Source organism: Felis catus, chromosome C1 (assembly GCF_018350175.1).
Source record: "Felis catus isolate Fca126 chromosome C1, F.catus_Fca126_mat1.0, whole genome shotgun sequence".
In the NCBI taxonomy this organism is placed as follows: domain Eukaryota; kingdom Metazoa; phylum Chordata; class Mammalia; order Carnivora; family Felidae; genus Felis; species Felis catus.
In genome coordinates this window covers 71,531,406-71,548,205 of record NC_058375.1, presented here as the reverse complement: position 1 = coordinate 71,548,205, position 16,800 = coordinate 71,531,406, and the positions used below count along the sequence as shown (strand labels likewise).

The following is a 16,800-nucleotide window of genomic DNA, read 5'->3' as shown; positions in this document are numbered from 1 at the left end:
AAGTCGGACGCTTAACTGACTAAGCCACCTAGGCACCCCTTTCATCTTTTTTGAACTCATGGAAAACAAAGTTTATGTTAGGAGAGTATTTGTGTCTTCATTTTCTTTTTTTTTTTTTAAATTTTTTTTTTTTCAACGTTTATTTATTTTTGGGACAGAGAGAGATAGAGCATGAACGGGGGAGGGGCAGAGAGAGAGGGAGACACAGAATCGGAAACAGGCTCCAGGCTCCGAGCCATCAGCCCAGAGCCCGACGCGGGGCTCGAACTCACGGACCGCGAGATCGTGACCTGGCTGAAGTCGGACGCTTAACCGACTGCGCCACCCAGGCGCCCCTGTGTCTTCATTTTCTTGATGCTAATGTAGGCCCTCATTGGTTCCAGTGAGTCTCATTTTTTTTGTAAGAATCTTTATGTCTCTTGCCCACCTTGTGAGGGTTGACTAAACTGGATAATATACTCCAAAAATGCTTAAATGGGCTCACCTAAACCTTAAGTGGTAGGAATATGCTGAAAACCAGTGAGGCCACCAACATCAACCCCCTACTTTGGGATCTTGCTTTCTTCCCCCTCCCCCCCCCCCCCCCCCCCCCCCCCCGCCCCGGGTTGCCTTGCATACCTACGTGAAACACAGGCATTCTGGCCAAGTGAGGGCAGCTTGGATATGATACATAATAATCCATATGATAAAACTCATAAATTTAGCGGTGCCTGGGTGGTTCAGTCGGTTAAGCATCCGACTTTGGCTCAGGTTATGATCTCACAGTTTGTGAGTTCGAGCCCCATATAGGGCTCTGTGCTGTCAGTACAGAGCCCGCTTTGGATCCTCTGATCCCCTTTCTCTCTCTCTGCCCCTCCCTGACTTGTTCTCTCTCTCTTTCTCTGTCTCAAAAATAAAATGTGTAAAATTGTAAATCTTCTCTCTTTGCTAGGTTAATACAGTTAGTAGTCCTAACCCTTTCTTCTCACATACCAGTGAATAGTCCCTTGTGTGCACGCACCCCTCTTTGGAGGCCACTGTAATAGAAAACAATCTTTCATACCTCTTTTTGAGTAGGGTAAGGGTCATGCAAACTGAAAAACTAGCGGCCTGGGCTGGTTAGCTTATTTGCTGAGCCGATCGTGGTAATGGGAACAAGGTACCATCACTGAACTTTGTGTGTGTATTTTTCTGAGGCAAAGGCCAAGAGCCTTCACAGGTTCTCACACGGGGTTATGACCCCAGCGAGGTTAAGAATTGCTGGTACCTTGTTTTCTTTCTGAAAAAACTTCAAGCTTCCATAGACTTTCTTAGTCATTGATTTGTTAAAGCTGGAATTGCCCTCGGACACATGATAGCCTTAAAATTAGGGGACATCACACAGTCTTGAGCATCTGAGGGAAGAGTAGGTTTTCTTAATAACAGGCGGGAGCTTTGATGTGCTTCTTCTCTGACTTCTCACCCGTAGCACTAAGACTCAGGCTTCTTTCTCTCCTAAGTCCTCTTTAGTTTTCCATTCTAGCCCATCGTGTGGGTGAATTTCCATTCTATTCTAGATTTTGTCTTTATGCTCACCAATATGGTGCTTTTTTCCTCTGCTATTTTGGTCTCTAACAGTGCCACATATTAAGCTTAAATAATCCAGATCGTGCATTTCCTATAGTTTAGTGAAACATAAATAATTCATGAATCATGATTACTCTTATTTATCTCATGCAATTTCACTTTCACAAACCCACAGTTGGTGGGTCAGAGTGCGATCTTCACTGATTTCCTTGACTGATTTCATGGTGCAATTTCTCGTCCCCTGAATTGCGTTATGAGTTATGAGTCCCACTCTCTGTCCTTTTCTCAACCTGTTGCTGATTTTCATCATTTGTGATAGAGCTTGCAATGTTTTTCCTGCTGACTTAACTCTTGCTTGGACAGTTGTGATCGCGGCTTCAGGCTTCCGGTACCAAGCACCCAGCCTGAGCACAGGAGGGTGTTGGATGATTAAGTGGCAAATGCAGGGATGTTTTGGTCTTGTGATATTGTCTTGCCTCTTTTGTGTTTTTAGTTTTCCTTCTTTTTCCCTTTGCATTGGTTGTTTGTTTGACACCATTATATTTCTGTTATAGGATGTCCAGTTGTATCTGAGTGTATATTTAATACCCTTCACCGAACAGGGAACTAGGGCAGATCTACAAGTTGGGAAGAGGGGTGCAAGAAAAAGCTCTCAGAAAAGTAAAGTTTAGAAAGCTTGTACGTTTACATTATTCTTGAGATTCTAGAATTTCTAAGCCAAAATATCATCACCTTTTCTTCCAAACTTCAGATGTTGTTTCTAAACCTAAGTTGGACTTATTTTTTTTTAAGTTTATTTATTTATTTTGAGAGAGAAAGAGAGAAACAGACCATGCGAGCTGGGGAGGGACAGAGAGAGAGAGAGAGAGAGAGAGAGAGAGAGAGAGAGAGAATCCCAAGCAGGCTCCATGCTACCAGCACAGAACTGGATCCGGGGCTTGATCTCACGAACTGTGAGACCACAACCTGAGCCAAAATCAAGAGTCAGACATTCAACTGACTAAGCCACCCAGGAGCCCCAAGTTGGACTTACTAAAAACAGCCTGTAACTTTATTATTCACATTAACTTTATTATTCACATTAATTCTTTTTTTCTGTATTTCTATCATTCTATCCTCTGTTGATTACATTTGGCTAGTACTACTCTTTATTTCACCAGATGGCTCTGTATGCCTGAGGGGGAAGTTCTTCATGCTAGCGTTTTCATTTTTCTTTTTATCCTTCACATTGCTAGAAGTCTTACAACTGCTCTGTAAGCAAAAAACTTCTGGATGGGTGGAGTAATGTCAATAATTTAACACAATAAGTGATTCTGATGTTTGTTATCTTTTTTTTTTTTTTTTTTTTTTTTTTTTTGCCTGTGACTTATTTTCTTAATAAGGTTTCTTAGGATAATGTTAAAGTCAGTTACCATTTTTTGAACACTTAATGGCCATGTAGTCAAACCAGCAGCTGAAAGATTTGTTTGAAGCCACTTGAAGCAATTGGGGCACTGTGTTCTCTCTGTTCCCGGGATGCTCAATGGAGATTTCACTTACAGCAGGGAACACATTTTATGGTACTTTTATGTGTTCGTCTCTTTCCCTTCCATGGAACTGAGCTCTTGGAAGGCAGGAAAATGTCTCTGGAAGAGCTGGGCTCACAAGGCGTTCAGCGAGTATTTGACCTAATGCCCTGTGTTTCACGCCACTGTTTTCTTTTTTTTTTTTTTTAATTTTTTTTTCAACGTTTATTTATTTTTGCGACAGAGAGAGATGGAGCATGAATGGGGGAGGGGCAGAGAGAGAGGGAGACACAGAATCGGAAACAGGCTCCAGGCTCTGAGCCATCAGCCCAGAGCCTGACGCGGGGCTCAAACTCACGGACCGCGAGATCGTGACCTGGCCGAAGTCGGATGCTTAACCGACTGCGCCACCCAGGCGCCCCATCACGCCACTGTTTTCAAGAAGACCACGTCTTCTTTCATCAGCATGGTGTTTCTCACACTAGAGGCCAGGGGTGTATGTGGGAGAGGAGTTTCCATGCCTTCTTCTGAGGGTTTATCACAACTTTTCAGATGCCCCTTTTCGTTTAATTAAATGGAAAGCAAATTACTGCGAATCATCAGGATGAATACGTTAGCAATATGGTTCTGCTAAAGCAATGGTGGTTAACTCTAAATTCAGCACTGCTCAGACAGGCCCACGAAAACTTCTTCTGGTGTGTTCCAGGGGTCTGAAGTTTCGTGGAGGAGGATGAGCTGTCAGGATACCACTTTCTTCTTGGAAATGCCTCCCTCAGTGCTCTTTGTCAGGCATCCCTGTGGCACTTACCCCTCTGTGTGTTATGATGGATTTCCCTCTGGCTCTGTGTCCCCCTCTTCCAGAGTTAGCCCATTTCCACAGTGCTTTCACACTATGGTGCAACACTCACTGAGCTATGGGATAACCTGGGAATACGCGTTCGTAAGTCTTTCTCTCTTACTGGACACTGAACATCAGCAGTTCGGGGAACCTCTCCAGCTTTGAGTCCCGAGTACCCAGCTCTCCCAGCACAGTGCATGGTAAGGTGGTCAGATCGAATCCCGAGGTAACTAGAATGGATGCAGGCAAACACATTTTAAAGGTCTCCTCATTCTTTTGAGATGAGACTCATGTGGTCATTGATTCTTCATTTCTGAAAGTATTTTTTGTTTTCCCCAAGTTGGTCTTAGAGGTATTTGTACCTATTCTTGTCTTTCAATATGCTGAGCATGAGTCTTCTAACCCGTGTCTGATTCTGATATACTTGGCTCTGTTTCAGCTCCCTGTTTCTTTTTCTTTCTTTCTTTCTTTTTTAAACATTTTTATTTATTTTTGAGACACAGAGTCAGAATGAGCATGAGCAGGGGAGAGGGAGAGGGAGACGCAGAATCCGAAGCAGGCTCCAGGCTCTGAGCTGTCAGTGCAGAGCCTGACGTGGAGCTCAGACTCATGGACCCTGAGATCATGACCTGAGCCAAAGTCGGACGCCCAAATGACTGAGCCACCCAGGCGCCCCTCTGCTCCTGTTTCTAAGTAGGCTGTTCCATATTGCTTGGTTTCCTCATGTGCTTGGTTATGTCTTACTCCCAGCTGATGAATGTGTTTTCCAAGTTATTTGTTAGAGTGCCCAAGTCCTAGGATGAACCTCCAGAGAAGTCTGTGTGAGTTTGCTGGGAGATGGAGGGCAGTTTCAGTCTGAAACCAAGCAAGCTTGGTTTGATGTTCTCTGGCTCATCCAGGTGTGAGGCTCAAAGGGCTGTGTTGTGGACATCATTTCTCAGGATGGGCCCGTTTCTTAAATTTCCTTTTCTTTTATTTGAAACTACTTTGGCCTTTTCTGTAGTGCTCTAAGCTTGGGGACAGGTAGTTTTAATGCTAGTTATTTTTCTGATAGGGTGGTAGCACTTTGGGACCCCTGTCTACATCTGAGGAGGATCTCCTAGCAGGTCTTGGATGGATTTTGGGCCTTGAATCCTGGCTCTTCACTCCTCTTTCCCAGGGCTGCAGACTGAAGCCTCAGTACATGTGCCCGTACTTCTCCAGGTTCTCCCCAAGACTAGACCAGGCGTTCCTTGCTCTTAAAAATTTTTAAGTGTTCTGAGAACCATTTTTACAAGTTTACAGGTTTAGAAACTTTATTACAAGTTTTTTTTTAATTTAAATATATTTGACATATATCATTGTACAAATTTCAGGTGTTCAACATATTGATTTGTTGCATGTATATATTGTAATATAATGGCCACCATAGCAATAGTTAGCTCCTCTGTCCCTCACAGAATTATCATTTCTTTAAAAAAAAAATTTTTTTTTACATTTATTTATTTTTAAGGGACAGAGAGAGACAGAGCACAAGTGCGGGAGGGGCAGAGAGAGAAGGAGACACAGAATCCGAAGCAGGCTCCAGACTCTGAGCTGTCAGCACAGAGCTCCATGCAGGGCTCGAACTCACAAACTGCGAGATCATGACCTGAGCCGAAGTCGGATGGTTAACTGACTGAGCCACCCAGGCGCCCCTATCATTTCTTTTTTGTGGTGGGAATAATTTGAAGATCTAGTCTGTTAGCAAGTTTGATGTTTATAATACAGCATTACTGTTTATATTCACTATATCTTGCGTTAGATCTCTAGGACTTATTGTTCTACTTCTAATTCTTCAGTCTTTTACAGGTACTTCCTCTAACTTCCCACACCCCCCAAAAGAAATATGTATTTTATCCAGCATCTGACTTCTCTCTCTTCTTTTTCTTTCCCTTTCTTTCTAACGTCCCTCTTCCTCCCCTTCCTTTTTCCTTCCCCTTTCTTACATTCTTCCTCCTTCTTTTCCTTCCTTCCTTCCTTCCTTCCTTCCTTCCTTCCTTCCTTCCTTCCTTCCTTCCTTCCTTTTTTCCCTTCCTTCTGCCCAGCAGGTGAATTATGAATAACCTAGCCTACTATTTCTGGAAATAGAAGGTCTAAAAATCAATTTAAAAATAGAAAATTATTAACTGAGTATAAGCCTTAAATGGTCTTAATATAAGCCTTAAAATAGTCTTTCCTTTTTAGTCTTCTTTAAAACTTGTTAATTGGGGTAGATAATGTAGATCTGAAGTCAGTATAAAAATAGGTCATTCAGATATTTCAGGTGAAAAGATGCCCACAAATGACCCCCAATTATAGAAACTTCCCTAGAGATGAGTACCTTGAGTGATTGGCTGAACTTAGTAAAATTTATTCATTAAATTTACCATCAAGACACTTGCTGTTGTGAGAAACAGAAGTCTAACTTAAACTAGCTTAAGCCCCAAAGAGTATTTATTAGCTCAAATTGAAAGTCTTGAGATGAATGGCTTCAGGTACAGCTGGATCAAGGAACTCAAGTATTGCCATTAGGCTTAGTGTCTATCTTTTGTCTGTTCTGTGTTAGCTTCACTCTCTGACTTGCTCTCTTATGATGGCAAGGTGGCTTTCACAGACTCCAGACTCACAGCCTTTGCTTTAAGTCTATGATCTGCAAACTTTGTTGATTATGTATCCAATGGTAAAAGTTAAGCACATGTTCTCCATGTGTTTATGTTTATTTATAAATTATATGCCATTGTATACCACTGTTATTCCATGTTGTATTAATTATTAGTAGAGTTCAGTTTTTTTTTAAGGTAAAGAATAAAATAGGGGCACCTGGCTGGCTCAATAGAGCATATGAGTCTTGATCTCAGGGTAGTGAGTTTGAGCTGCATGTTGGGTGTAGAGTTTATGTAAAATAAAAGATTAAAGTATAAAACACATTTAAAAAAGGAAAGAATAAAATAGAAGTACTAATACTTTCTATACTGCCAGTGGATTGTTTTGCACGCCCCAACTCGACAACGACTTAGTGGAAGGATGGCATTTTTCCCATCAGATATAATCACAGTCTTGTGACCATAACTCATTGGTTCTTTTTGGCCTAGCTTGAGTCACATGCCCATTTCTGAGTCCACTGTCCTCAAAATAGTAAAAGAAAACTTTACTAATGTAAGGTGACACAAATAATTGACTAGGCATAAACAGATACTATTTTAACTTTTTAAAGGTATCTACATTTTGAATCTTATACTCACTGCTATATAATCGAAAGAAGGGGCATAATCATTGAGTACAGCGTTATAGAACAAAGATTCTCTATTTTCATGGCAATATAATTCCATTAGTCTTTGCTAAATTTCTGTGGTTTCATACCTGGAGTATTCATGAAACTATCCCATCTAGTTTTTGTTAGTATTCCAGTGACAGGTGAATGCTATATGTTGAGCGGTAGGAATTGATGAGTCTTGCAAACAAAATCCTGTTCTTACAAATTTTTTGAGACTGGCGATTTTGAACAAGATGAAAAACTATGTGGAAAGGCAGGTGAGAGAGGGTCCTGAATAGTTTTCAGATTTCTGAAGAGAAAAGGAGGTTACTGTTTGGAGAGAGAATTTTGCTTGTAAGAATGGGTAAAGAACACGAATGGAAAGCATTATTCAGAAACTGTCTGATGAACAAGATGTTCTGCTAATTTAAGAATTGGTCTTGTGTGGCAGAAATGCAATGGCTCATCTTGATTCTGAGGTGAAAGAGGAATGTCTGCGGGAAGACCTGAAGTTTTATTTCATGAACCCTTGTGAAAAATACCGAGCCCGACACCAGATCCCATGGAAGCTGGGACTGCAGATTTTGAAGATAGCCATGGTCACCACGCAGGTAATTCACATTATCAGTTTGTTCGGGGATTTTTTTTTTTTTTTCCCTTACCACAAGGTGAAACAGTTTTCAGGTGTTCCGCCCTTAACTTTTGTTCTGAAAAGCCCACACTCAAGTTCATAAAACTGTAAAATTATGTTGACTCTGGAGGGCAGAGGGTAGGTTGAAGTTCAGTTTTGATGAGGACCTTGTTTTAGTAAGGGATTATGAGGTAAATACAGATAAATCATAGATCTGTATGGAATAGTAGACCTGTATGTCTGTGGGGGTGGGGGTGGAGTTCTGTATCCGAGTGAAGCACGTAGACTGGCAAAATCTGCTCAATCCCAGGTGATGGTGTCCTTCGAATTTCTCATCTTCATTCAAATACACTTTTGAAATCCGCATTTTGGACTGTTCTGTGTTGGGATTTATCAGAACACCGTCTCCCTTCCATCAGTAGCTAAGTGCTTTAAGTAAACGCTTACCCACCTCCACTCCATCTAGCAGGAGCACACAAAGGCTACACACTGGGATCTTCTGTTGAGTTTCATATTTTTTTAAGTTATTTATTTTTGAGAAAGAGAGAGAGAAGCCCAAGCAGGCTCTGGACTGTCAGCACAGAGCCTGATGCAGGGCTCAAATTCACGAACCGTGAGATCATGACCTGAGCTGAAATCAAGAGGCAGACGCTTAACCAACTGAGCCACTCAGGTGCCCTTATATCCTTGAGACTTAATCACCAGCATCACTACAGCCATCAAAGTTGTCATCTAGTTTTTGAGACTGTGGTTTGGAACCAGTTTTTTGGTGTTTTTTTTTTGGGGGGGGGGCGGCCTCTCTAGGTAACTACATTTAAAATGCATACCCTTTTAGAAACTCTCCTGATTTGGGGTATTTGGTTCCATTGACAATAATCATTCTGTTATCCATGTAAAGATGTTTATAAAGATGTTATTTCTGGAGGCACCTGGGTGGCTCAGTCGGCTGAGTGTCCGACTCTTGATTTCCGCTCAGGTCATGATCCCAGGGTTGTGGGATCCATGCTGAGCATGAAGCTTGCTTGAGATTCTCTCTCTCCTGCTGTCCCTCTCCCTACTTGCTCTCTCTCTCTCTAAAAAATAGAAATTAAAAATTAAACAATATTTTTTAAAAAGATGTTATTTCTGGAACACAAAAATAAATACCTTGCTAAAAATACCTTCATATAGTCTTAGAGATGAGAGGAAGTTCCTGCTGTAACTGAAGTTGCATCTTTATTCTGTGATCATAAAGAGGGTATTTCACTGTATAACATGCTTTCAGTGCATCAAGTTTTAGGGTAACCAAGTTGCTTTAAACAAACAAGCTTAAAAAAACCAACAAAATTGAGATACAGGGACACTGTTAAATGTGTATGCTTGACTTTCTCCATTTCAAATTATTTTTCATTTTTTTTTATTTATTTTTATTTTTTTTTTCAACGTTTATTTATTTTTGGGACAGAGAGAGACAGAGCATGAACAGGGGAGGGGCAGAGAGAGAGAGGGAGACACAGAATCGGAAACAGGCTCCAGGCTCTGAGCCATCAGCCCAGAGCCCGACGCGGGGCTCGAACCCACGGACCGCGAGATCGTGACCTGGCTGAAGTTGGACGCTTAACCGACTGCGCCACCCAGGCGCCCCTATTTTTCATTTTAAGTCTTGGTCTTGAAGTCTTAATTTTGGCATCCTATAAAGTGGGTGCATTATTAGTATTACATGGAAGGAGGAGAGATAATGTCCCCTGTTTCATTTGGTTAATTTTAATTGTTTCCCACTTTCTTCTCTGGCCAAACCAGCTTTCCATTCAGCTTCTTGGTCTATTAATGTTGCTAGAACTCTAGCTTATCCAGGCACAGAACATCACCATCTTTGACTTACCTTCTTCGTCCTGGTATCTATTAAATCCCCCGGATTCTTCCTTCAAAACCGTGTCAGCTTATGTTTTGCCACTCTCACTATCTTCTCTCTCTTGTTCACTTAAAGTATGTTTGAAGCACAACCTGTGCTGTGTATTCTGTTGGGAATACAGCTGACAATACGTTACTGCTGCTGAGATGTAACACGTGGTGTAGCCTTCTCCATGTGCCAGGCACAAGTGCTTTATGTGTGTTAACTCATTCCATCCTCACTGCAACCCTGTGAGGTGGGGTCCGTTACTGCCCGCTTCTTGTGGATGAGGAAATGGGGCCAAAGAGAGGAAGTAACCTGATTGTGACCATTCCGTTGGTAAGTGGTAGAGTCAGATTGGAGCCCCTTGGTCTGACTCTGGAGTCTGCATTCTTATTCTCAGATTGTTTTTATTCCAGACATGGGTCCTGTTCTCATTGTGCAGTCTAGGAATACAGGCAAGTTAACCAGGCTGCTTCCAGACTTTGTCTTATACCTCCCTTTCTTATCTACATACATACCAGTCTGTTAAATGCTAATATCAAATGAATTCTTCTTAGAATGCCTTCATTGGGTCACTCTCCTGCTCAGAAACTTTTGTGGTACCCATTTCCTGCAGAAGAAAATCTTGACTGTGTAGCTTGAAATTTAGATTTCCACAGTCTCCTTCAACTTGCCCTTCCAATGGGCTTTCCTCTGTTGTTTCCTGCCCAGATCCCAGCCAGGTGGATGCACCCAGGGATTCTCATCCCTGCCCTGTTTGCTCCACCAAATCCAGAGTGGACTTTTCTCCATCATCTTGCAGGTGCCATTGGAAGTCCCCCACCAGTCTTGCCTGACCACTCAACACGTGGCTTTCCTTGGCACACTAGTCCCCCTTGCTGTCTATCTCCCTGCTTTCACTTTTAGGAGACTGTTCCTGGGAATTGATGGCTTACTTATTGTGTGAGTGTACCCTGTCTCCCCTGACAAAGTTGAGAGGGTTTCAACTCTTGCTCCGCTGGAGGATCATTCTAATAAGTTTTGCTACCTGGGTGATATCTAATTGGAGCAGATTTCTCAAATACCTTTCTTTCCTTCAGATCCCACTTGTCCTTCCTCCTCTTTTTCTGTCTCTTAATACTCCATCCTCAAGTCTAATGAGATGGGTGGCATTTTATCAGGGTTGATGAGAAGGAAACCTTTTTTTTTTTTTTTTAAAGACATTCCTATTCTGCGTTCTGCAGTAATTTATAACCTTCAGAGAGGTGTTCACATTCTTTTGGTTGTTCTATGCTTTCCCTCCCATATTCTTTGTACATTATTAGAGCAATATCTTTTTTTTTTTAACCTGGTACAGAATATTTTCTCCTACACTCATTTCACAGTCAGGTCTTAAATTCATAATTTTGCCAGGCTGCCCTTAATGTGTAAGAATTTTTCTGACTTATAGTTTCAGCAAATCTTAAGGTCTAGTTGGTGGGGCTATTTTTCTGTCAACTATTTTCTGTCAACTATTTTTCTGTCAACTATTTGACCAATCGCGTCATCTCCTTACTCTTGCTCCATAGGGAGGGTAGGGTTCTGCCATAGCAGGACTGGGACTTATGATCTCCTCCCTAGGGTTTCTCTTCTCTACTAAGAGACGCTTTGAAAATCCCAACCTTAACCTGATGCTGGGCCACATAGGTGGATCTTAGCTTGTTCTCTGAATAATAGAATGGGGGAGATTTCTTGTTCCTGATGCCAGATGGGAGTGGTTCGTGTTCTCTCATTCCCAAAGTTGAGTTGATGAACTTGGAGTTTAAATAAGGCGGTATCTTAAAAAGGCAGCAAATAGTATGCCACATTCTTGGTCAAGTTATCCATTCCCCACACAGTGTGTGTGTGTGTGTGTGTGTGTGTGTGTGTGTGTGTGTGTGTGCGCGCGCGCGCGCGCGCGCACGCGCACATGGATGTTTAAGCTTCAGTCTGAATGTGGGAGGATTGGGTTGAATATCCCTGCTTCTAGAGTGAAGTTGGCAGTTTCTCCGTTTGAGAAGAAGGGTAGCCAGGTGGTCAACAGGATGAACGTGGAAACCTAATAGATGTATTTGTATCCTCATTCTGATACCTTCTAGCTGTTCCAACCTGGATAAATTCCTTGACTTCAGACTTCATGTGTGCAAAATGGGATTATATTTATCAACGGATTCAGTATTTGACTCTGGCATCGTGGTGGGTACTATTCCAGTTCCTGAGTAGTGGGGAAGAAAAGAAAAGAAAAAAAAAAATCCTGTCCTTGTGGAGCCCAGTGTAATATCCTCCTCGTAGGGCGTTAAGTAAAAAAAAAAAAAAAAAAAAAAAAAAAAAAATTAAAATGTAAATTTTAGGCACAGTCCCTGGCACTCAATGGTAAGACCTGTTATTCAACACTATGCAACTTGATCTTGCTCACATTGTATCCCAGCTCAGCACAGAGTAAGCAGTCGGCAGACTTTGACTGAAGAACTTAATTCATGTGTGTGTATACCAGTTTTGTTTTGTTTTTTTCATTTGTGTATCAGTTGTTAGTAAAACTCTGAAACAATCATGTGTGTATGGGTTCCCTGGTTTACTTTTGCTTTCAAAAAGCAACCTGACCTTTTCCGGCATCTCCTATGGGCACCACTGACAGATGTCCTGTGCTCAGAAAAGCCTTTAGTTTTCCATTGCCTGATTTCCAGCCCAGGTTGGATGAGGTGGGGCTTCTTTTCTGATAATTTTCCTTAGACTGGCTGGGCTTTAACAATTGCTCAATCCTTTGACTTAGTATTTGAGGAATGTGACCTGGTGAGGCTCAGATGCTAATGAGTGTCATCTAAGTACATTCTCAAACAGTAGTTGCAATTCTGGGAAGCTAGCACCTAAATTCTTTTCCATAAGAAGAGTCCCAAAGACAAATTCTTCAATGGAGGGAAATTGCGTAGTGTAGTCAAGTGACTTTGGAGTTAGACCTGGCTTTCATTCTAGTTAGGTGCCTTAGGGCAATTTAATGTGGCTCAGTCTCAGTTTCCACATTTGTAAAGTGAGGATGACCACCTTATCTTGTGTTAGCAACTGAGATAGTGCTTGTAATGCAGTTAGTAAAGTGCCTGGACTATAATAATCGCTGAAAAATGGTAGCTGTTATTTTTAATTATTCAGCCTTTCCAAAAAGTCAAGCAAAATTTAAAAGCTAAAAAATAAAAATCACTAAAAAAACGTGTACGTTGGCAGATGCAGATTAACGTTTGTTTCACCTGAAAGATTCATGAGTTGATGTCTTGTTCAGAGCCACGCAGTCTGTCATATCCAACCATGGGGTGACAGCAAATAGCAGAAGGGCCACAGTCATCTAGTCGACTTGCTGAAGAAACCAAGTCCCAAGTCGTTTTGGGTATTTGGTGGGATGAAGACTTGGGGCAAAATTTTTGGACTTGTATTGTCTTCAAAGCAGATGAGAAGATGAAGTGAGTAGATGGGGAAGGATGTGGGGGACAGGACTTATGAAGGTTTGACTTGTCTTCTGCCATTGCATGTGTGTGCACGTGCATGTGTGCATGAGAGAGAGGGAAGGAGAGGTTGTTGATGTGTGTAGCTGAGTGTGTAATTTCCTGGGATTTTTTGGTAAACATTTACTGCCTGCTAATTGTCCCCACTTATTGGACTCCAAGAAAGGCAGGGAGAATACATTCCCTCCTGATAAAGAGAGAGAGCCCTTGGTGCCCACGCTCAGGCTGGGATACAGCATAAGGGAGAATAAGTGAGAGTTTTATCCCCAGAAGGTGGGTGCTTGGTGACAGTGAATGGGTTTGACCTCAGGGAGGTAAAACAATCCCAGTGGTAATTTCCTCTAATTTTACACTATTTTGAATTGCTGATATAGCTTGACGAGGTTGTTCTTCTTTGGGACTTGTATTTTGACACTAACGGGGTTAGTAAACACCAAAGCAGTGAGATTTTTCTTGCTGATGTTTGGGGGGGCGGGGGTGGTGATGATAATAAGAATGCATTTGCCTGCCCTGGTAAATGGTAAAAATTACATCTTCCTATTTGATTTCCTTTTCTAGCTGGTTCGTTTTGGTCTAAGTAACCAGCTCGTGGTTGCTTTCAAAGAAGAGAACACTGTTGCTTTTAAGCACTTGTTTCTGAAAGGATATTCTGGCACAGATGAAGATGACTATAGTTGCAGTGTGTATACCCAAGAGGATGCCTACGAAAGCATCTTTTTTGCTCTCAGTCAGGTAAGAGTTTTGTTGGGAATGACTTACACTTTAAGAATATATTGACACTTGACCTTGTTGTTTTAGCAAAAAAAAAAAAAAATATATATATATATATATATATATATACACACACACACACACACACACACGTGCACACATATATTAAAATGTTCTAATTTAAATTTTGCAGCCTGTCAAAAAATGTTCATTGCTATTTCTCTGGCTACATTTCCACACAATACCTTTTGCCTGTGTAACATTTTTCTTAAAGGTGTATGTTTTTTATTTGTCCCTTTATTCCCACTACTTTTGAGATTACTCCAGTTCAAATGGCTAAGAGTAGATTTATAATCTCAGAAGATTTGATGACTGAGATACCAAATGTAAGATTCTAGGATCTCGGTTTTGATGTCTTACCATTAGTAAGCCTAGCTGAATCTTATGAATATAGAGTAGGATATGATATAGTTGGATCTAAGCAGGTATTGAGAAACCAGATTGATGGACCTTGAGGAAAGCATTTAGGGGAGAGAGATCGTTAATCTTATTTTTTCTTTTTCTCATTCAATAAATATTTGGGGGCTTAGTATGTACGAGTACTGTTCTAGACACTGGGAAAACATCATGAATACAATGAACAAAAGCCCTGTTCTTATAGAACTTAATTCTGGAGGAGAGAGCCACACAAATGAAGTGAAATAGGTAGCACTGAATGCTAGCTGCCTGAAAACACCACCTGGAAAACATGTTGGTAAAACTGAGCTTGTTGACGGAAATACAGGAGACACTCCCTTGACTACTCATCAGTGCCTTGGGTGAAGAGGGCAAAGTCCAAATACAGATTTTGAAGTCTGATTTAGGGTGGGTCTTTCAACGTGAGGGGAGAGCTCTATTAGAATTGGCTAAAGACAGGATGCAATGGTTTCAGATTGGTGGACACAACAAGGTGAGGGTTTGTGGGGAGAGGGGCATGGTTTCAAAGAGTCTTGGAATTAATTAGATTAGATCTTCAAATTGATGATCGGTCTAAATGAGTTGTTTTGGATGTTCCTGAAATAAACAGTAGAGTTATTTGTAGCTGTTATGTTCCTGGACAAAAGTTTCCTGGAATGATAAAGACATGTTAATGAAGCCCTGTTAGTGCAGATAGGCCGATGGTGAGCATCCTGTTGATGAGAGCTACTGTAAGTTCATGTAAGATAATGTAAGTTGTGTTCATTACTGTGAGCTGTGGGGTGTGGATGGCTTGGGTCCTGAGTGGTATGTCAGAAAGTGATAACTGCTGTGAAATAAAGCAGAGGAGGAGACTGGCAGTGCCTGGTGGAGCCTGTGTGCTGCTGATGGATGTTTGCAACTTTCACTGGGTAGTAAGGGAAAGGCCTGGCTGGAGCGGTGATATTTGACTCAAGATCTGAAGGAGTGAACCAGCAGTTAGATAACACAGGGTTCTAGGCAGAAGGAACAGCAAAGGCCCGGGCAAGAATGTGCCTGGTGAGCTCCAGGAACCGCCTGGAGGCCAGTGTGGTTTTCTAAGGCGGGGGTTGGAGCCAGGGGACAGTAGTCTGCTGTGACGTCAAGGCACCTCACTTTGGCTCTCAGTGAGGGGGGAGCCTCTGTCGGCATGTTTACTTGAGTTCTGAGTTCCGTGAGGCAGGGTGTTTCCTGCCCAACCTGAGAAAATCACCTTGTGGTATTTTACACGGGGGAGTTCCATTGAGGACTTTGATATACACAATTTAAAATAGCTAAAAGTGTATTCCATATGTTGTAACTTCTGATGAAACTCTTAAAAGCTAAGTATTTTTATTTCGCTATTTTTAATAGTATCATCAGCTAAAGAACATATCCCTGGGGACCCTTGGTTATGGAGAAAACGAAGACAATAGAATTGGCTTAAAAGTCTGTAAGCAGCATTACAAGAAAGGGACCATGTTTCCTTCTAATGAGACACTGAATATTGACAGCGACATTGAAATAGGTAATGTGGTGATAATTTCATTTATATGCCTTTATCATCTTCTGTGGTAAGAACAAACATCCCCTCATGTGCTGACAGCTCAAATGGATCAACTTTGCTTCGCTAAGCTAACTAACATAGTTGGGGCTTTAACACATGCCTGCAAAGGGCGCTGCCTCAGGAAACTGCAGGTTTACTGCCATAGGACTGGGGAGCATTTATGGAACTTCTTGGTACAACTCAAGATTGTTGCGGGGGGGCGGGGGGTGGTTGTTGAGGTAAATGCACAGGTGTTTCCTGTTTGTTAAGGTTTTTCCCTCCATGAGGAGGCAATTAGGCTTTTGGAAAAAAAAAATAAGAGTCTATATTTATAAATGAAATAATGCATGTTAAAATGTTTGGTGCTCTTGCTATTATATGTTAAATACATTCATGTTCTTCAAAGATGAATTGTGGTTAGCAACTCGTTTTCTCTTTTAGGAGATGGCTTGGCAAAAAGTCAGTATCTAATCAAGTAGAAGTATTTTGTGCCATTCTGTTAAGAATTTAAAAGCACATCATACGTAAATGCAAAGTGGTTGACTTAAGACTCTGGAGGGGGGGTGGTTGTCATTCATTTAACAAATCTCTGCTGTATACTTACTGTGCCCAAGGCACTTCCTGTTTTATGTACTGGGGTTATGTGCTACAAAGATTGATCAGTCATGACTCCTCAAGAAGTGAACAGTTCTGGAGGAGGGGTCCTAGGAGCATTTTAATAGTGAAATGGTTTTATGAAAAAGAGAGTATCGCACGGTTCATTTGACCATACTTCCTACAATCCAATTTAGGACACTTTGGTAAAATAATAGAAGAACACCTCTATAAAACAGAGGTTCTGAGGGATGCCTGGGTGGCTTAGTCGGTTAAGCATCTGACTCTTGATCTCAGCTCAGGTCTTGATCTCAAAGTCATGAATTCAAGCCCTGCGTTGGGCTCTGCACTGAGTGTGGTGCC

At 41.6% G+C, this 16,800-nt stretch overlaps 1 protein-coding gene across 5 annotated transcripts in view; it reads left to right on the top strand.

Annotated features, from left to right (window-relative positions):
* Positions 1–16,800, top strand: part of MCOLN2 (mucolipin TRP cation channel 2) — a 57,662-nt gene that overhangs the window by 11,201 nt on the left and 29,661 nt on the right. For all 5 annotated transcript variants that reach the window (XM_019837340.2, XM_006934876.4, XM_019837342.3 and 2 more), the window contains exons 2-4: positions 7,593–7,752; positions 13,692–13,865; positions 15,672–15,825. In XM_019837340.2, the coding sequence (XP_019692899.2) occupies positions 7,593–7,752; positions 13,692–13,865; positions 15,672–15,825 (488 nt within the window). The remainder of the gene's footprint in view (positions 1–7,592; positions 7,753–13,691; positions 13,866–15,671; positions 15,826–16,800) is intronic.